This window comes from Heteronotia binoei, chromosome 1 (genome assembly GCF_032191835.1).
Source record: "Heteronotia binoei isolate CCM8104 ecotype False Entrance Well chromosome 1, APGP_CSIRO_Hbin_v1, whole genome shotgun sequence".
NCBI lineage: Eukaryota > Metazoa > Chordata > Lepidosauria > Squamata > Gekkonidae > Heteronotia > Heteronotia binoei.
This window is the reverse complement of record NC_083223.1, coordinates 196030423-196052576: the sequence shown is the minus strand read 5'-3', so window position 1 is coordinate 196052576 and position 22154 is coordinate 196030423. Positions and strand designations below refer to the sequence as shown.

Below are 22154 nucleotides of genomic sequence, written 5' to 3'. Positions count from 1 at the left end.
CAGAATAAATTGATACCATGACATAATACTTCTGTTGAGGCAGCCCAAAATCGCATTTGCTTTTTATGCTACCGCATCACACTACTGACTGATGTTTAGCACATGGTCTGCTAAGAATCATAGATCCTTTTCCAGTGACTACTGCCAAGACAAGTCTCCCCCATCCTATAATTATGCATTTGATTTTTCCCTACCTAAATGCAGAATTTTACGTTTATCTCTGTTGAAATTCACTGAAGAAGTGAAGAAGAATTTGAAGAAGTGTTCTTGCACATGGAAGCTTATACCTAGGATTAGTTAGTCTTAAAGGTAACACTGGACTCAAACTTTGTTCTGTTGCTTCAGACCAACATGGCTACCCACCTGAATCAAAATTTACTTTGTTAGTTTTAGCCCAGTTTTCCAGCCTGTGTACATACACACACACTTCATCCAAATCACTTATAAATATTCTGAACAACAGAGAGCCCAGGACAGATCCTTGAGGCACTCCACTTGTCACTCTTCTCCAAGAGGATGAGGAACCATTGACAAGCAATCAGTTACAAATCCACCTAACAGTAATGGGTGTCTCCCATATTGGTAGTAGAGGAAATGGCATGAGCATGTACTGCTAGGAGCAGACATGGTCCTTTGAAAGTGAGGGAGTGAATGGATGGGCTTGGAGCAAAATGATCCCCAAGTACAGAATTAAAGAATTACAGTGAATGAAAACAGCCCTCAGAGTTAAGAGTCAGGTCATGAATTGGTTCATCCATATGTCTTAGTGGGATTTGATGTCTGAGACTATTATCCACTCCAAGCCTTTGTGATGAGAAGGCTATAAATCTAAGTCTAAAGTAAACTGTCTGGGATTTTGTATCAATAGGAACCATGAAAGAAGGATTTGCTACCATTCAAAGTGTCAGGCTGGAGCAATTGTAATGTTATATGTCAGTAAAAGGGGAAGAACCAATTTGAGAAACAACTATTATTTATTTTGGTTTATTTATTTAAAACATTTATCAGCTGCCTTTCTACCTTATGGGAACCAGGCAGCTTACAATGTAAATAATAAGAAAATACAATAAAATATATAAAATACATGAAAACCCACTAGTTAAAATCAATAATTTAAAACTGCCAGTAGGCAGAAGAACTAATCAAATACCATCATGAGTAAAAGTGTCTGCAGCTGCCTCCTAAAGACTGAGAGTGAGAGGGCCAGGCACACATCCCTAGGGAGGTTATCCTATAACTGTGGGGCTGCCACTAAAAAGGCTTCTCCTGGTGATCTTAGTTGCTGAGCAAGAATGTGAAAAACAATACCATGAATTGGGCTTGAGAACAGATCTGAAGCCAGTGTAACTGTTGTAGGATATAGGTTACTTGATCCCTGTAACTGGCTTTGACTAAAAGTCCAGCTGCAGCATTCTGCACTAGTGCAGCTTTCAAATAGTCTTCAAAGATAGCCCCAAGTAGAGCACACTATAATAGTCCAGTCTAGATGTAACTAAGGCATGGACCACTGTGGCTATATATCTGAGTGAACCAGGAACAGGTGCAGCTGGCAAACCATCAGAAGTTTAGTTCAAGCACTCTGAACTATAGCAGCCACCAGATTTTCTAAGGTGACCACTGTATTGAGTAGCATTCCCAGGCTGTGAACCTGGCTTTTCAAGGGGATTATAACCCCATCTAAGACAGGGGAGATCTCATGTCCCTGATCTGCCTTTCTACTAACTGAGAGAACCTCTGTCTTGTCAGGATTAAGTTTCAGTTTGTTCACCCTCGTTCAGACTATTACTGACTCCAAGCACCAGTTTAGAACATCAACAGCTTCCTCAGACTTATGTGGAAAAGAAAGGTAGTGCTGAGTATCATCTGCATATTGGTGACACTGCAGCCCAAACCTCCTAATGACCTCCCCCAGTGTCTTCATGAAGATATTAAATATTATTGGAGAGAAGATCAAACTCTATAGAACCCCACAGGCCAATGGTCATGGGACAGAGCAGGAATCCCCCAGCATCATCTTCTGGGACTGGCCTCCTATGACTCACACCACCAGAACATGGTGCCCCTTAGCTCCAGAGCCAGAGGCAGCCCACTAGGATACATCCAGCAGAAATAGTAAGCTCACCCTCCCCCTGTCTAGTTCTTGGCAGAGATCACCAAAGCAGCCAAGGTGATCAAAACAACCAAGGTGACAAAAGCAGTCTCTGTTCCAAATCCTGATCTAAAGCCAAACTGAAATGAGTCCAGAAAATCAGTCTCTTCCAAGAGCCCCTGGAGCTGAGAAGCAACCACCCACTCTAGCAGCTTGCCCAAGTATGGAAGATTGGAGAACAGTGTGGTAAGGCTCAGGTTTGTTTGTTTGTTTTCAGAACAGGTCTAATCACTGCTTCCTTGAGCACAGACAGCACAATTCCCATTCTTAAGGAAGCATTTACCATTCCACTCAGCACTCAGCCAGGAAGGGCAAGAGTAAAGGGCACAGGTGAGAGGCCTAACCTCTTCAAGGACCTATCCACATCCTCAGGTGTCACATGCTGAAAAGTATCTACATGAATCAGACAAGCAAATGTACATCATCTGAACATGCATCCACTCCAACATCTAACCCATAGTGGATCTGGGCGATTTTATCTGCAAAGAATGTATTTGTATTAAACAGATGTGTCTAATTATGGCTCTTATATATTCATGGAGGATAGGTCCATCAATTGCTACTAGCCATTTTGACTAACGGGCACTTCTGTATCTAGAGGCCGTGAATTTCTGAATACCATTGCCAGGAGGCATCATTAAGGGTAGGCTGTGGCCTCTATGCCTTGTTTGTCGGTCATCCAGGACAACTGGTTGGCTGTTGCATTAAACAGGATGTTGGACTAATGGAACTGTTCTGATTCAGTGAGAGCCTTCTTAACTATACCTGATGCACACAATGAAGATTTCTTACCTCCCCAGAAAGCTTTTGAAACAGGCTCTTGAACTCACTGTCTATGTCATTGTTAGCAACATGAGGCTAAAAAAGAAGAAGATATAATAAGTAATATCGCATTTTACATTTGGCATACATGCCAAGAAATGAAGAATGATTCATACACGGTATGTTTTACACTTGAAAAAAAAGAGGATAATTGCAGCACACAAAGATTTCATATATTGTTCTCTTAGGCCAGTGTTAGTGCAATATGGCCAGGTAACTCTCAGAACCTATTGATCTGATTAAGCACCACTTCTTTTTTTACTCCCACTGAAGTGGCAGACAGGCTCTAGTGTAGCATAATTGTGTTTGTGGGCAAACTGTTTCCTCCTGATGATCCATACAAGTTCCATTGATGTGTAAGGTATCATTTGTTTGGTCCAGTAAGTATAGGGCTCTTCTGAAGTCTCTTACAAAAAGTCCTTGGATTACCAAAACAAGTTTTAAAAAGAGAAGTCTTAAAACCCTGTTTAGTACTGTTTTATGCAAATCTTATAACAATGGTGCTGTAGAAGTGCCAAGGTCCAGACATACAAAAGCTACATTTTCTACCCTCAAGCAAAAAAAAATGAAATTTTGCTAGTACAAGCAAAACATGGATTTTCCTTATTGTGCAACTGTTTATCTGGCCTACAAAAAATGTACTTTACCTCTAATGAAACCTGAATCAAATGCCCAGATAAACAGTGAAAACTGATGTGGAAATAAACAGGAGTCGACTGGTACCAATGACCCATCTATGTCTGCCATTTCCTCTTATGTTTGGTTTCAGCACTTCTCAGTTCTGTTCCATCAAGATCTAACTTGTGCTGAACCATCTGATTTTCCTCTAGCCGATTTACTTGACTGTCCTCCTGTCTTTCCAGAGGAAATAAAAGAATTAATTACACAACTGAAATTAGGAAAGGTTCCTGGCCCGGATGCCATTTCCTCCAAAATCTTAAAATTAGACCCAGACTGGTGGGCTTTTCCCCTTGCATCTCTGTTTACAATTGTAGATCAAACTGGCATAATTCCCTTGGCATGGTTGAATGCAATAGTGGTCCCACTATACAAAAAAGGTGATCACACTGACCCTGCCAATTACAGGCCAATTAGCATATTCTCCATCATTGGCAAGCTTTACTCCAAACATCTATTAGTCAAGCTCAATATCGGGATGTTGCAGGAAAAAATTCTAGGCCCTGAATAGCTGGGCTTCTGCAAAGGGAAGACCACTTTAGACCACTGCATTACCCTATCCCATCTAGTCAACAAGTACACTATGCAAAATAACCAGAAATTATTTGCTGCTTTTTTAGATTTAAAAGGCGCATTTGATTCAGTTGACAGGGACCTCCTCTGGATTAAGCTAAATAAATGAATAAAAGACTCTTTATGCTTATTAAGAGATTACACATTTCTATCACCTGCCAGATCAAATGCTCAACAGCAGGCAACCTAACATCAAAGATTGCTGCCAATAAGGGTATCAAACAGGGTTGCATTTTGGCTCCCTTTTTATTCAATCTCTTCCTTAAAAACCTGGCTATTCAGCTGTCTGGTCCTGACTGCCATAGCCCAAAACTTGGTGCATTGCATGTACCCTTGTTACTTTATGCTGACGATACGGTGCTGTTGCCCTGCTCTAGAGTGGGTTTAAGACATCTGTTGTCCCGTTGTATTCTGTATTTTACTAGTAATAAGCTCCAGCTCAATTATGAGAAGTTCAAAATCTTAGTTTTCTCAAAAAAGTGGAGACTTTACAAATGGGTTACTGATGGTAAAGAGATAGAGCAAGTCAAGTATTTTAAATACTTAGGTGTTTATTTTCAATATAATGTGACTTGGTCTACCCATCGCAAGTATGCAGTGAAGATAGCTAACATCAGTGCATCTGCCATAACTCGCTTTTTTTATGGCAGAGGTAACCAATTTGTGCCAGCTGCCATAAAAATATTCAAAGCCAAAGTGATTTCACAACTTCTGTATGGCATCCCAATCCGGATTGGATCTTATGAATGTACTATGAAACGTGTCCAATCCAAAATCTTGCGTAAAATTCTGCTTAGAAACCGGCATGTCTTTAATGGTTACTAGTGTATGGCTCATGACCTTCAAATTCTGGCTATGCTTGCACTACAACTCTGAACCGGGGAGCTATATCTCTCAAATGCTCTCTGAATTTAATTTGTCAAATTGGTCAGCACATATTGAGAGAAAAATAAAAGCAATGGGTCTATCCCTAGAACTATTGTCCGTGCTGTCCTTCACCACTGCAGTCCAACAAATTAAAAACAGGTTGCTAGATATTAAGCACCAAGACCTATACAGTCTGGCTAAGAAAACTTGTTCCCCACTGAGTTTTGAGATCTCTCTTAGTGCTGGGAAAATGGCCTCATATCTATCCGTCTTGCAGGTGCCACAGCAGCGTAGAGCTTTTTCCCTTGCCAGATGCAACCCCATGCCCTCTGCCATTCTTTATGGCAGATTTAACAAGACAGCCTACTCAGTCAGATACTGTCTCTGTAAGCAAAAATGTGTGGAGTCAGTTACTCAGATTCTTCTTTATTGTAATTTGTATTCAGATCTTCGTCAGAAGTATTTACATCCTCTTTTAGTTAGCATGGTTGATTGTTCTAATGCACTTAAGGTTTATAGTCTTTTGAGCAATACTTCATCTAGGTCGTTTTCACACTCACCTCCAGCCGGCGCGACCCCCCTCTTCACCGCGCAGGATCTGCGCGGATTTCGCACTAAATGCCGCGGAGCAGCCTTTTGCGCCGGAAACTCCCGTCGCAAAAGCCGCGCAAACGCCAAACTGCTTTTTGGCGATTTACGTTTGAGCGGCTTTTGCGACGGGAGTTTCCGGCGCAAAAGGCTGCTCCGCGGCATTTAGTGCGAAATCCGCGCAGATCCTGCGCAGTGAAGAGGGGGGTCGCACCGGCTGGAGGTGAGTGCGAAAACGACCCTAGTGTCACTGAGAAAGTGGCTAAGTTTCTTTTAAAGGCACGCCAGAGGATCTCATAGAAATAGTTTATGTTTATGCTTTTCCTGATATATATGTATGCAATTGTTCCATTTTATCTTTTTTTTTAACCAATTTGCTCTGATATATATATATATCTATATATTTTATGCCAATGACGGCTAACTTGACTTGACTTGAACTGATGTGAAATAAACTGGAGTCGACTGGCACCTTAAAAACTAGTGATATTTTATTTCAGCTTCATTTTTCATAAACTTCATCCCACCAGCAAATGAACAGAGGGGGCTGAGGGGGTGCTCACTAGGAAGATGCTTGTGATATGAAATAAGAAATCAAGAAATCAAGGATTTATGAAATGCCAGAAGTATGGGGAGACATTTAATGGATTTATGAAGCTTTGTCCCAGCTCATTGTTTTTAATACCTCAAATATAAATGTCCATTCAGTAAAGACCCACAACATTATATCTGACAAGCTTGTGACTCTAGTCCACAAATGCTTATGCTGAAATAAAATGTTGTTAGTCTCTAAGGTGTCATTAGGCTCCTGTTTGTTTTTGATAAAACAGCTATCCCATTAAAATCCACTTATTTCAAATCATTTAGAAAGAAAAACTGCACAAAATGACACTGCCAGGATGCAATCCTAAACAGAGTAACACACCCATCTAAATCCATTTACTTCAGTGCACTTAGAAGAGATATAACTGCTTAGGATGGCACCATAGATCTGTTCATTTGATTCTATCTGATCTATTTACCTCATATGGATTTGCAGCCACAGTATCACCAATTTCCCTGTGGGGAAATAAATACAGACATTAACAGTGCATCACTGTTTATCTACCATGAAATAATATTCAAAGTGGTTTATTGCCTTGGTAATAAATCTAGGGCCAGACTGTGTGAAGTTGTACTTCCAGTTTGCTAATACAGCTTCTTAAACATATACCATCACTTGGTTTTCTTCCAAATAAACATGTACACAAGAACAGACAGAAAAGGAAGAAATGGCCAAATAACTGTAGAGAAAGTCAGTGAAATCATAATGGAGGAGGGGGGCAGGATGACCTCCCCATCTTGATCCCTTTAGGGTAGGATCCCATTTCTATGTGCATACGCATATCTTCTGAGGATTTTCTGTGCCAAAGTCCCATCTACTTTCTCATAGTTTTTATCATCCAGTCTTGAATGCTATCACAGCAGGTATATCAGGGCATGGCTGAATAGCCCCTGCTCTTAATTCATATATAGAAAGCAAGGTATCATGACCTTCTGCTGGTGGTTAGAGGGGGACCTGAACTGGCCACAGAACCCCTGTTTTACATATACTACACAGCATACACTACATACTGAGCTTGAGTATGTTTCTCAGAGAAGACCCTGAGGCAGAACTCGCCATCTTTGAAAGGCTCAAAAGTGGACGGTACAATGAGGTACTCTCCTAGAGGCAGGTGGAAGCGTTTTGATACTTCACGCAGGTTGATGTATGTGTCAGATCGAGCCACAGCTCTGTTCCTTAAGAAGAAATCTCTGCTTAGATGAACATCTGTTTGATTTCCCAACTAGTGAGAACAAGAATAAAAAATCATATTAAAACAGCTATCACAAAACAGGATCAGTAAAAAATTCTAATTACAATTGGAGGGGATACAAGTCATGCATTCTAGTCTTCACATACATTTTCCTTGCTGGAAGCCAGGGACTATTCACTGAAAGTGGGGAAATGTACAGGCTGAAGCTGCTCCTCCTTTCTGTAAACTGTGTGGCCAGGGGGTGCAGGGCAGGGGAGATGCCTGTGCCTGTCTGCCCTTGAGTATTACGAGTTCCTTCTTAAGTGCAAAAAAGAACAAACAATAGCAAAATGAGATGGTGGGCATGTCCTCATATCTTCCATGTTTGTTATATACTTGTTCCAAGTATCATTTCTCAACTGCTTTTTTTGTGACCGCTACATGTCCAAAAGCTAAATGGACAGGCCTTCAGAACATCAACATTTTATATAAAGAGTGGCTAAGATGGTTCATCTGTGGCTCTTCATGAGATTCCCTTATTCATAAAATATTCTCATGAATTTACAATAGCCATTGATCCAGAACCTCTTTCCACCATCAATTTTTCTCCCTAGATCATCCTTCCCTCAACATGATGGGGTATGATACATTTACAGAAACTGGGAATTCTTTTACTTGTGTAATTGTGTAATTGTGATCATAGAGGGAGTTTTCCAAAACTGATCTTCTCACACTCCTACCACTATACCAAAGTGCTAATCTACTAACTAACCTTGAATCACTCATCTTTCTATAACTGATAGCATACATCTATACAGACACTGTGCATGAGCTGTAAAAACAAATTAGCTGTCATACTGAACAAAGGCATGGAAACAAAATAATCAGTGTTTAAACAGCATCTTTACTGCTTGCTTTTCAAAATGTGACTCATGGAAGCAGACATACCAGCCAGGTGGAGCTTGTTTGAAACAGGGTGCACAGTATTGTCTCCTGATAACATATCTATCTTTACCAGAGAGATCACACAGTAAACATGCTAAATACTTTAGGAAATGGAATGAGATCTTAACTTTTCATAGTAGTTATTTGATATAATCTAGGGTGGATTTTTTTTTTTGCCATAACCCTAATCTGTAGTATGATACTCTAGTCTAGCAAGATTCTAACCAAGTGTTATAAAGGACAGATACGTTTTATTTTCTTCATTTGTTCAGAGCAAGGGTGTGATTGCTTTGATTCAGGCAGCAAATGAGTCATGAGTCTCCCTTTCTCTGTACTTACTCTGGGGCTACAGTGCATTGCACACATAACTGGACTGTAGACTGTGCAATTTACTACCATTCCAGAAGTCTGGGTATGAGTTAGGGGTGAGGGGCACTCAAACAAAAGACTAAAAAAACTTCAAGATTTGCACAATAGTTTCTCAACAATTAAGTCTATCTGTCAGCCAAAAGAAGAAGAAGAAGATATTGGATTTATATCCTGCCCTCCACTCCGAAGAGTCTCAGAGCGGCTCACAATCTCCTTTACCTTCCTCCCCCACAACAGACACCCTGTGAGGTGGGTGGGGCTGGAGAGGGCTCTCACAGCAGCTGCCCTTTCAAGGACAACCTCTGCCAGAGCTATGGCTGACCCAAGGCCATGCTAGCAGGTGCAAGTGGAGGAGTGGGGAATCCAACCCGGTTCTCCCAGATAAGAGTCCGCGCACTTCACCACGACACCCACCTGGCTCTCCAGAACTGAAGAGCAAACAAAAACTAAAAACAGCCCCTAATCTATTTACTGGGTGACTTAAGGTCAAATACTATCTCTTAATTCTATCTATATCACAGGATTGTTATGAAGATAATATACTGGGAGGAGAGGCATAATTTATGCAGTATTGAATACCATGGGGGAAGGGCAGGATAATAATATACTGAATGGTTCATCTAGTCAGCAGTAAGTTTCCATTCCAACAATAGCCAGCCAAATACTTCTGGCATCCCCAAAAGCAGATAATAAAAGCCACAATTTTTGTCAGCATCTTCCACATACTATTTTTGCATTGTGTTCTGATTTTGTAATCCAGCTTTATTGCATTGTGTAATCTATGCATTAGAATGTTTTTATTGTCCTGTTCTCCAGTTTTGTAATCTTTAATTCCATTGTTGGCTGTATTACCACCATTTCTAGATTCCCTGGTTTTGTAACACAGATAAATGCTTGATTATATGTATTATAATATTTTTATTACACTAGTACATTGTTTTTAATTATGCAATCTGCCTTGCGTCTCAGTGAGACAGGCAGGCTATAGATGAAGTAAGCAATGGTACAGTATACTTTCTCTGAACATTAGAAATCATGACTCAACGCCATTGATAGTCTTGTATCCTCCATGAATTTGTCTAATCCCCTTTTAAAGCCATCTAACTGTTGGCCATCACTTTATCTTGTGGCAGTGAATTCCAAAATTATATTATGTCCTGGTTAAGAAGTGCTTTCTTTTGTATGTCCTGCAAATCAATCGAGTTGGATAATCATGCTTCCAGATGATGGGCAATTGCAATGGGCAAAAGAGCATCTACATAGGTGTATTTGCCATGGTATCCCTTCATGCCCTTTTTTTTTCTCCCCTTTCACTACAAGAGTGCTTGTGCCAGCTTCTCTTTATGTAATTATGTACACTGCTGTAGTGTTATGGTGCTCTCGTGATAATCCTATTACTGATTTTAAGAAGCTGGCCAAATGCTAGCCAGATGGGAATGACAGGTACAAGGAGATACAGAGAGAAAACTGTGTCAAATGTGAGCAGGGAGGTTCAAAACTCTGGACCTTCCCATTCACATGGTAGGCAAACCCTCTTTGATTCCAGTGGGTTTTTTTTTGGGGGGGGGGGGTGGAATGGAGCATAGCCAATTTGGGAAAGATCAGGCCAAACCAGGGGAAACAGACATAAGGAAAATGATTTGCAGACCATGTCATGTGAGTCTGCACACACACACACACCCCTTGCTTCAGGGTGGAATAACCCTTGCTTCTGGGTGGAACAAATCCTTTATGCAGAAGGAGATCAAGTGTTATGAGAAAGGATGAAAAAATTATCTATCCATTCTTTCTATTCCATTCCTGTTTTATAACCCACTGTTACATCCCTGGCTTAGTCATTCCCCCCTCCCACCCCCAAACTAAAATAAATAATGGTCTGGTCTGCATGACCACAATAATCCTGTGGAATGTCCCATTTACAGATATGGCTGAATCAACAAATCTGACATGCCTCAATGCACATTTCAAAATAGCAAGCTTAAAATAATGGTTTGAGGGAGGGTTTCATGCCACATACACCTATGCTCCTTGCAATTAAAGAATGATAATTGCTGCTCCAAAAAGGAATCCATTGTGCACAGCCGTTGTGACCACAGCTTCTCAGGAAACGATTAAATATCCCCATACGTCACCAGGGCAACTGGTCTGAGGCATCAACCTTCAAGAAGCAGTGGATTGTCTACATATTTAGCCCTGATTGGCAGGTGTCACCATTTTGAAGGATATTTATTTTTAGAACAATTTATGTACCTCTTTTGGGATCTGCAAAAAAAAGAGAGAGAGAGGATTTGACAAATGTGTTATTTGTGCTAATGTGTTATTCACAAATACGTGGACTAAATGAAAATAAATAGAACTTCATGGATAAAAAACTGGGCTTTTTGTTCCTAACAATTACCATTTGCTCTACATTTGATTCCCTGCCACCACCATTAATGCTTCTATGCATATTTCTGCTCTGATTGTGGCCCGACAAGTCTCTTGAAGTCTTTCTCATCCCTGGCATGCAATCCAGCATACTGTACCAGAGGTCATTAATGACAGATTAATAATAGTGAATGTTTTGCTAATAAGATTATTATGGAAGAAGACGGCAAGCTCTATTATGGAAGAAGATAGCAAGCTCTATGTGAATAAGCAGTTCTGACCACCATTCCTTACTAAGATTTTTACAGTGCAATCCTAAACCGAATCCAACGCAATTAGAAGGGTGTACATCTGCTTAAGACGGCAATGCTAATCTCCTTCCACTTCTAATTTTATTATCCTTCGTCAAGCCAAATGAAGCCATACTGGAATTTTTGTCTTTGGAATTTGAGCCTGAAAAGCAAGCATGCTGATTTAGACTAGACTGTGGCAGTGGGAAAAGGGGTCTAAGTTTTGTCTCTCCTTGTTTCCCTGTTTAGAAATGCCTTCTCTGAGCTTTTTAAAGCTCCAACAAGGCAAGAAAATTGGGACCTGCATTTTACTTTGATACCTATGCCAGCCTCCATCTAATTTTATTTATTTAGAAAATGTGTATTTTCTCCAGCAGTCTGCTCCAGGCAGCTCATAAAGTAAAATACAGTAAAATATACAGTAAAACAAGAGCATAAGAATTATCATTAATAAAACAAGTTGGGTGAATAAAAAGAGCACAAAACAATAGTCAGTAGTCTGAAATCATAGTCATAAATGGGCTAGAAAATTTTAAAAGATGGTACCTCTCCGTTAAAAGCATAGATTAAAATAAATGTTTTGGCCTGCTGCTTAAAGAGCAGAAAAGTGTTTGTGTTTGTTTGTTTGTTTATTCTACTTATAGCCCACCCTCCCCTGTACAATAGGGTTCAGAGCAGGTTAAAAACATTCAACCAATTAAAACGTCAAATAATTCTATAACACCATAGCTAGAATAAAATAGCAGCTCTGACACAGCTAATAGATGGCATGAAAATCCCGGGAAGGGAAAATATCCTGATGTCCACCTAATGTGCAAAGGCCGGGGGGGGGGGGGAGGAAGGAAGGCCAATCTAAGATGGGCAAACTGTCGCTGTCCTCAACCCGTAGGTTTGGTGGAACAACTTCATTTTACAGAACTGCATTAGAACTCACGAGGTCTGGATCTCACCTGGCAGAGTGCTCCACTAGGCTGAGGGCAGGCCAGGGCCAAAAAAGCCCTTGTTGTGGTTGAGGACAGCCAGACATTCTTTGGGCCAGGGATCACCAGAAAATTGTTATGACTGGAACATAGTGCTCTTTGTGAGCTGTACCTGATGATATGCTGATCCCAGACTGTTGTATGGATCACTGTGGCTAAGTCGGGGCAGACGTAGCGGAACAGTTGCTTAACCTGGTGCAGATGGTAGAATGCCAGCTTAGCTACATTTGTGACCTGGGCCTTCACTGGAAGGGAGGCATCTAGGATCACACCCAGACTCCTGACAACCAACACTGGTGTTAACAGCATGTCTTTAAGAGCTGGGAGATGGCATCCTAGCCCTGCATCAGCCCAACCACAGGACCTCCATCTTAGCTGGATTTAATTTCAACCAATTATCCACAGTCTCCAATCCCCTTGCCAGATTTTCTGGGGTGGCATTTGGCTAGCCACTCATCAACAGCTACAGCTGGGCATCATCAGCATACTGGTAACACCCTAGCCTAGAGCTCCACACCACCTGGGTGAATGGGTGCATAAAGATATTAAATAACATTGGGGAGAGGATTGTCCCTTTGGGGACAGCACATACCAATGGGTATTCTGGTAAGACCCTCTCCCTTAGCACTATTCTCTGTCCCCAGTCCTGGAATAATGCGACAAACCACATCAGGGCTGCCCCTTGAATCCCCACATCAGTGAGCTGATGGGTCAACGGATAGTAATTGACTGTGCCAACACTGTTGACAAATCAAGTAATATCAGCAGCATTGACCTGCCTTGATCCAGCTGTCTGTGAAGATCATCTGTGAGAGCAAACAGTACCATCTCCATCCCAAGGCCAGAGCAGAAGTTTGATTGCAAGGGGCCTAGGGCTGAAGTGTCATCCAGGAAAACTTGGAGCTGTTCTGCTACTACTTTTAAAAAGTAGGTTCCAGGCAGACTGCAAGGACATTCCAAAAGTGAGGTGCCACCACTAAAAAAATCCTTCCTTGTGTTGCCACCTGCATCTCTGCAGGTGGGGGCACAGATAGTTGGGCTTGGGGAAAAAATTTTCATAGCTGATCTTTCAGGATGAACTCTGGAGATGCTTAGGATGCCAGATCCAAGTTCACTTACACTAATACCATTTTCACACACAGCTAACCTCGCAGTCACAATCCTGTTCCCTCCGTAGCGTCCGGTCGGATTTCGCACCATCTGCGCCAGAGTTACAGGAAGTGCCGCGGCTTTTGCGTAGCAAACATAAACTGCTAAAACCCAGTTTACGTTTGCTACGCAGAAGCTGCAGCACTTCCTGTAACTCCGGCGCATATGGTAGGAAATCCGACCGGACGCTGAGGAGGGAACAGGATTGTGACTGCGAGGTAAGCTGTGTGCGAAAACGGTATAAATAAATGTAATGGAAGCAGGCCTGGAGCTAGGGGTTTGGGCGCCCCTAGCCATTCCACCCCCCCCCCCCAGTGTTCTTCTGCGAGTGGAAAGCGTGCGTGGCCTGCTGACATCATCAGAAGTTACATCATCGAGCTGCCCGCACTATATGCGAGCTCTCATCTCAACCCTCACCTGCTTCAAAGGGAGCTGGCTGGCTTCCTTTGAAGTAGGAGAGGGCCGGGATGAGAGTTACAGCCCTGGGAAGCATCTTTGGGTGCGGGGAGGGAGGCGCAGGATAGTAGGAAGGCGGTGGCAGCCGAGGAAGGTGGCGGCAAGCATTTTTAGGTGCGGTGAGGGAGGCGTAGGGCAGCAGGGAGGTGGCAGCAGCAAGTATTTTGGGGTGCGGCAAGGAGGGAGGCATGGGGAAACGGGAAGTCAGTGGCAGCAAGCATTTTGGGTGCGGGGAGGAAGGCGCAGGGAAGTGGGAAGGTGGTGGCAAGTGTTTTTGGGTACGGGGAGGGAGGCATGGGGCAGCGGGGGGAAGCATTTTGGGGTGCAGGGAGGGAGGCACGGGGCACCTGCGGCAGCAAAAGGCGGCAGGGGGAAGTGTTTTCAGGTGCGGGGAGGGAGGTACGGGGCAGCAGGGAGGCAGCTGTGGGCGTGGAAGGCGGCAGGCGCAGGGAGAGGGGGCACCTCATGGCACCCCTAGTCCAAGTGGCACCCGAGGCGGTCGCCTACTTGGCCTACTCCCACGCACCAGCCCTGAATGGAAGTTAACCAGTAGTATTGGTTAGAAAAAACTCAGTACACAACAATGAATGCTGTACCTCATAAAGGGAGAATCCAATGCTGAGCAGCCCTTCCCCCATCCTCTTCTGTCTCCTGCGATTCTTCTGCATCAAGCCCATCAGTACTGAGCTACATGGTTCATTCCCACTTCCTTCATGGTCACTGTCTGGCTCATCCAGCTTGATTTTTAACTGAGGGTTAGTCCAGTATGTTGCTATAAAGGAAGAAGTATAAATATATAAAAGGTCAGAGGGGAATGAAAGGAGAGATTCTCTGCTGCTAACACAGCCAAGTTCACTGTTGCTCAAGTTGTAGGGAATAGTTCTGAGCAGCGGTCGTTTTGTAAAAAAATAGGTGGTGGAGCTCATCAAGGGATTGTTATGCAGCTGCACATACTATGCAACGGACAAGGAGGTGGACCTCTCAGAAGGAGGAGATGAAACTCTCAGAAAGGTTCAGGAGCTGTGTTCCTGTGAATCTGAGGCCCATTGAATCTGAGGCCTGGTTCTGAGGAGAGAAGTCCAATTTGGCTTTCAGCCCAGCTTTCCCATTATATTATTTACTTCCTTCCCCCCACCCAAGCTGTGCTGTGTCTTTATTGCTACAATAACAAATTGAACCACTAAGATACATTCCCTGGGGAATAATGACCACCTAACAGAACCACACATTTATCACCAGAATACTGTTCTTGGGCCAAGTCATTTAAGATGCAAGACTCAAATCTGAGCTGGAAAATTAATTGTTTTTAAAAAATCAACAACCTCACTATCTCTAGGTTTGTTTATTTATTTATGTATTGCACTTGTATCCCGCCCTCCCCAAACGGGCTCAGGGCAGCTAACAGCAGTCACAATTCAATGACAGATTCACATTATAACAATAAAACATTATTAAAACATTAAAATATTAAAACAGTTTAAATACAGTTCAGTTCAGTTCAGTTGTTAAATTGCAATTATATTCATGGTCTATGGCCAGAGGCTTGTTCAGAGTCCCATGATATTTCCGATTTTACATCACGGCATGCAGCTCTTGGCCCTTAAGGCTGGAGTATGATCTTCTCGCCACAACCATTCCTTATATCCAGGGTCAATTCACACATTGCAAAATTCTTGAGTCTGTCACAGGGATTTCTGACTAGTTGTGCACTGGGAGTTCAGAAGTGTACATAGACCCAATTTGAATCAGAACCCTGATACTCAGAGAAAAGTGAGTTAAATATTGGAAGTACCTTGTGTGATGCCCCTATGCCCAGAACCTCCAGAAGCAAGTAACCACAGAGTAGGCAAGGCAGGCACACACTAAGGCCGTTTTCGCACTAGCGTTTACTCCGGCGTAGCACCCCATTTACCTCCGGATCTTTTCCTGGTTTTCCCACCTGTTGCTCCGGCGCTGCGGTTTGCTCCGGCATTGCAGGGGTTTCACGCCGGAGTATCTAGATCCACCTCCTTCCGGAGTTTTTGAAAACCTCCGGATCCACTCCGCGGAGTTTTCTGTGGGAAATCCATCCACGCCGGATCGACTGCTGTGTGGGCGGCACCCTCTCCCTTTCCATCCTCCCACCCCATCCACCCCCTTGGCCAATCATCAGCCTTTCGCGGCGCTTCCCCAAAGTGCCGGCACGGCCATTTTTTTTTTAAACTTCACAGTTTTGCGTAATAGCGATATTTCGAAATTACAAATAGAAAAAAAAACCCTCCTGGAATAGCCTCAATTGCCACTTCAATTGGTTTCGTTAGAATTTTTTTTATTATTATTATTGACTTTAGTTGCGTTATTTCGCTGTTGCGTTATCTCGATAATGCGAAAACGACCATTGTTGGGGGGGGGGAATCTAGTGCCGGTGCGGGCCAAAGCGTTTATGTGTGTGTGTTTTAAAAAGGGAATGCCTCCCTCAGCTGTGCCACCAGGATTTCTGGACCTGCACAAAATCGCCATGTATAAAATGGGAAGTTGGAGTCCTGCATTCTTCTCCCTGGCTACATTCCGCTCGGTTAGACAATAGACGCGAGCTCGCTCTTCACACGCGCCACAGAAGGGGAAGGAGAGAATGGGGTGGGGGGGGAGCTCTGGCAGCAGGAATCAGTCAGGTCCCCGTTGCAAGCGCCAGCCGGGGAGGGGAAAGAGAGCGGAGGAAATTTGGGGGGGGAATCTAGTGCTTCAGAATTTGGGGGGGGGGATCTAGTGCTAGGATTCTCCACTGTGAATGCTTCTGTTAATACATAAAGGGCTGTGGAGGATTCTACAGCTGCAGCCAATCCATAATAATAATAAATAATAATAATAAATTTTATTTCTATCCCGCCCTCCCCACCTCGGCAGGCTCAGGGCGGTTAACAACATTTCATAAAAACATATAATGGTTAAAACTTTTACATTTAACAATATAAAACAGTAACATTAACTTAATAACATTAAAACAATCCAGTAAGTGCAGTTATTCAGCGGTGTGGTCTTAACCGCATTGGCGGGTGCTTAATTGCCGATCTTCTTAACAGTCCAGGTATGCAAGTTTAAAAAGGGCGGTCTTGCAGGCCCTGCGGAACTGGTCAAGGTTCCGCAGGGCCCGCACCTCCTCGGGGAGTCGGTTCCATAGGGTAGGGGCCGCGACTGAAAATGCCCGTACCCTAGTATTCTGATATTTAGTCTCCCTCGGCCCGGGGATGGTCATTAGATTTTTCCCAACTGATCTCAGTGCCCTCTGGGGTTCATACGGGGAGAGACGGTCCCTCAGGTAGGTAGGTCCTCGGCCATATAAGGCTTTAAAGGTAAGCCTTTATAAGCAGCAGCAGCACACGTGATGCGGTTTGTCCACGAAAAGAAGGGGAGGGAACAGCTCGATGTTACGTTAGTACGTTAGTATGTCATTACGCAACCAGACTTGCGCTTAAAAAAAAATGATTGACAGGGCATCGAACTCAAGTCAATGCCAGTGGGAAAACGATTTGAGCCGGGGCTTCAGGGAAGGCGACTCCGCAAAGAGTCACTAGTGGGAAAACGAGAAAAATGATCCGGACATAATTGCGCCGCGGAATAAGGGGAGCAAACGCTAAGTGCGAAAACGACCTAAGCACCTTCCCGTTTACTCTCTATTGTCTCCCTTTGAGATGAAGATGAGCAGTCCTAGGGAAAAGCAACTTCCTTCCTGCTCCCTTTCTCTCTCTTCCTCTTTCCATCCACACAAGAAGGGTGCAGGATGTTCTTCTCTGGATCCATCCCCATCCACCAGATAGAGAGTTTAGGATCTGTCTCTTTCTCTTAATCTGTATTATCACACATGTATTTCTGTAATGAAGTACTTATTGTTTAGTTTAAACGAGAAATGGTGGCTCTATGTAACTTTGCAACCACATGGTCTATTTAAAAACAGTACAAGCAGCTTTAAAGCTTTGTGCGCTCTGCTCTACTAACTAAAGAAGGATCTGGGCCTACCAGAACCAGTACCCTTCCCAGCATTAAGCTTTCTTCCTGTGCAGTTTTTCCAACCCAGAACTGCCTTGGGAAGCTGCTGATTGCCACAATGGAAAAGGGAAATTAAGCTTGGCCTAAGGACACCCCTTGCCCATAGACTATACATGCCTGCCCATAGAGAAAGCACTGTTAGTGTACTGTTAGTGACACACCATCAAAAACTGGGAGGGGAATTTCTCTTCCCAGAGCGCCACGACCCAAGCAAAGGACCTCCGTCTTCATTGGATTCAACTTCAACCTACTCAGCCTGAGCCAACCTGCCACGGCTTGCAATGCTAGGTCCAGATTTTTTGGGACGCAGTCAGCCCGTCCGTCCATTAGTAGATACAGCTGGGTGTCATCTGCATATTGGTGACACCCAAGCCCATACCTCCGGGCAACCTGGGCAAGGGGGCGCATGTAGATGTTAAATAACATCAGAGAGAGGACTGCCCCTTGTGGCACCCCACAATCTAGTGAGTGCCTCTGGGACAGCTCTCCCCCAATTGCCACCCTTTGTCCCCGACCATCAAGGAAGGAGGAAAGCCACTGTAAGGCTGACCCCCTGATCCCTGCGTCGGCGAGCCAGCGGGTCAGTAACTGATGGTTGACCGTGTCGAACGCAGTCAACAGATCTAACAACATCAGCACCACCACGCCACCTCAATCCAGATGCCGCTGGAGATCATCTACCAAAGCGACCAGCACTGTCTCCATCCCATGACCCGGGCGGAAGCCAGACTGGTGAGGATCTAAGATGGAAGCGTCATCCAGAAAACCCTGCAACTGTAATGCTACTGCCCTCTCGGTAATTTTACCCAAAAATGGTAAATTTGAGACCGGTCGATAGTTTGCCAATTCGGCCGGATCTGCTGTAATCTTTTTCAAGAGAGGGCGGACCAAAGCCTCTTTAAAAGGTGTTGGAAAACGCCCCTCTAAGAGGGATCTATTTACGATGTCCTGTATAGGACATCTAAGTTCCCTCTGGCAAGATTTAATTAGCCAAGAGGGGCATGGGTCCATATCACAAGTTGTTGGGTGTACCGCCAAGAGGATTCCGTCAATTTCCCCCAGGCTAAGGGTGTCAAAGTGATCCAGAACTGAACCAGAAGACGGACACGGAGCCTCAAGTTCTTGCACTGGTGGGTTAAGAGTGTAAACTGATACAAAGTTAGGATCAAATGGCAAAACAGTGTAATAAGCAAACTGGAATACCGTTTGGCCTGGATAGCATTTGCATGGGAAACCAATAAAAGGTAATAAAAATTGCCTGTTAATTGCTCTTGCTAGGTAAAACATAAGGACATGTATTTCCTAGTGATGTTCTTGTCCACATAATTTACTTTCTAGTAAATTTCTAGTTTGCTGTTAGAAAAAAAGACTACAATAAAATATAGTGAAAATGGGTTAAGTATGTGTAATGAGATAAACAGCCAATATCCCTTATTTGAGTATGTCAGTGCTGAAAATAGCGATTGAGGAGGACAATGGTTATCCACCCAGAAGAGGGTGGAACAGGCATTAGAAAAGCAATCTGCATAATCCCTCCTATTCATCCCTCACTCCCCTTCCCTCCTTCTTCCCCATTACGCCACTTCAGCCACTAAACCTAGACAGCACTTTTTGCATTGGGCCTATGACGTGTCCAGTTAACAGTTGCCATCTCCCGGGCGGGAGAAAGCACCAAAATTGTGTTTTTAAATGTGTTTATGATTGTCTGGAGATCAGTTGCTAGTATATCTGGGAGGGGGATGTTTTAGTATAGGTCCTACTGTGGGGGATGTGGAATGTTACAGTGCATAGCCCAATCTTGTCAGATCTTGGAGGCTAAACTAGGTTGGTATTTGGATGGGAGACCACCAAGGAATACTCTGCAGAGGAAGGCCAGACTGCAGAGATCAGTCCCCCTAGAAAAAATGTGGGGCCTAGAAATCTTACAGAATTAGCAACAGATCTCCAAAGATGTTGGAGGGTGGACTGTATGGCATTATACCCTGCTGAGGTGTCTCAGGTATAAAACTATTTATCCTCCTTGCCCTTTCCTGAACCCCACCCTCCCCTGGCTTCACCCCCAAATCTCCAGGAGTTTCCCATCCCAGAGTTGGGAACCATATTTGGAATTCTAATTGTGGTATTCCCTGAATGTGGGGATGTATGGCATGTGGTGGTCCATATTGCTTTTTGGGGTGCAGAGGGCAGTCAATCAAAATAGTTCCTTATTCAGCTCTCCTTTGAAATACAGGCTTCTTGGTGGCACTCCAAATGGAAGCTTGTGGTGCCAGAAGCAGTGTTTGGACCGGGCAGCACTGCATATCTTCTTGCAGGGGACAGTGTCCCAAGCGTGGGCATGTGTCACTTGGGGTGGTCCAAACGTTGTTTTGGGATACAGCCTGGCCCCAGCGTTTGCCTCTTTGAGTTTCCTGGGGGCACCTTGCTCTGCAGCAGCTGGCGCAAGAACCGCTCATTGGACCATGAGGCAGCACTTATCTTCTTTAAGGGTAGAGTCCCCTGAACAAGGGGGTGTATGATATATGGGGGTCCAAACCTTATTTGGGGGTTCAGAGCTTTCAGTGTTTTGGGTTGAATTAATGAATAAGTAACAAATAAGGAATGAATAAGGAACTGCGAATAAGGACCCAACTTCAGCCTCCTGAAGTCAGTGGGAAGTGGGGATTGAACACACAACCCTATGATTACCAGGTAAGCTATAGAGGCTCATAGTGATTACTCAGAGCAATAGTACCACCTTGTGGATGAAACACGTCAAAACAACCGCAATAGACAAGAACTGTAGTAAATGAGAGAAACAATGACCGATTTCGCACACAGCTTACCCCACGAAAACGTTCTTCTTCTCTGCGCAGCATCCGTCGGATTTCCCACTATCTGTGCTGGAGTTACAGGAAGTGCCACAGCTTTTGCGTAGCAAACGTAAACTTGGTTTTAGCAGTTTACATTTTCTACGTGAAAGCCACAACACTTCCTGTAACTCTGGCACAGATAGTGGGAAATCCAATGGACACTGCGCAGAGAACAGGAACGTGACTGCGTGGTAAACTGTGTGCGAAATTGGTAAGTGTAAATGCTTGGTCAGAGAAAAGCTTTCCCAACATCAGCTCTCTGCATTCCTTTAAGTGACAGTGCCAAATATTTGCCTGGGACCTTCTGCATGCCTCTAGCTGCATTGAGCTAGAACAGCTCCCTCCCTGTCCACAGCAAAATAACAAATCACATCCATTTAAAAAAAGAAACCCATGGCTTATCCACTGTAGCTGCATTGGAATCAAATTATTATTAAGCTGTGCCTTGCCAGGGACTGAGCACATTGCAGAGACCTTGGCAGCTGGGGAATTGCTGAAAACTTTTGAGTTCGTGTGAAGGGCTGAAGGTGAAGGTGGTTGTGGCTGATTGATTAGAGTGGCTGTGTTGCCCACCCTCTTTGCATTATTAAGCTGTGCCTTGCCAGAGAGCTAAAGGGCTCTTGGCCTGTGGCTCTTAGCCTGGGGGCTGTGTAAGGACCAGGAACCCAGATTCCTTGTGTTCCCAATAAAGTAAGTAGACTCTCCAAGCGGGGAGCCACATAAACAAACAAGGTTTAAAAGGGGACTGCATATTTTTTAAAAGCTATCATGAAGGTAGAAGGCCAGCAGGGGGGTGGGGGTTTTCCAGTGTTTTGCATTGAGTGTCACATGTATGACTATCTGCCCACAGGACAGAAGTCTTGGGTGTGTGTTCGATGCAAGGAGCTCCTGGTCCTCAGGGAACGCGTTCGTACCCTTGAGGCTGAGGTGACTGACCTGGAGAAGCAGAGACAGTCAGTTAGGCACTCGCAGAAGACTCTCAGGGACATGTTAGTTGAGCCCCGCTCTGAACGTGGCAGCCCTATTGCTGCCAGGGAGCCTGAGGGTTGAGAGGGAACAGGGCACCAGGCTGAGGATAAGGGGAATGCACCCTCAGAAGGGACCTCTTCTTTGGTTGGTGAGCGGGTATCCTTTTGCACCAAGGAACCATCCCTGGGTGGGGAGAGAGGGAGGGTCTTGGTAGTTGGTGATTCGATCCTTAGGCAAGTAGACAGCTGGGTGGCAAAACCACGTAATGATCATATGGTGACTTCCCTGCCTGGTGTGAAGGTAGC

The 22154-nt window shown here is 44.0% G+C and overlaps 1 protein-coding gene across 1 annotated transcript in view; it reads right to left on the bottom strand.

Annotated features, from left to right (window-relative positions):
- The window catches only part of CAPN8 (calpain 8), a 110808-nt gene that overhangs the window by 42836 nt on the left and 45818 nt on the right, over window positions 1–22154 (bottom strand). Inside the window, exons 10-14 of the mRNA XM_060246064.1 lie at window positions 14605–14780; window positions 11017–11028; window positions 7292–7503; window positions 6700–6736; window positions 2942–3007 (exon numbers count right to left, since the gene is read on the bottom strand). Of these exons, the coding sequence (XP_060102047.1) occupies window positions 2942–3007; window positions 6700–6736; window positions 7292–7503; window positions 11017–11028; window positions 14605–14780 (503 nt within the window). The remainder of the gene's footprint in view (window positions 1–2941; window positions 3008–6699; window positions 6737–7291; window positions 7504–11016; window positions 11029–14604; window positions 14781–22154) is intronic.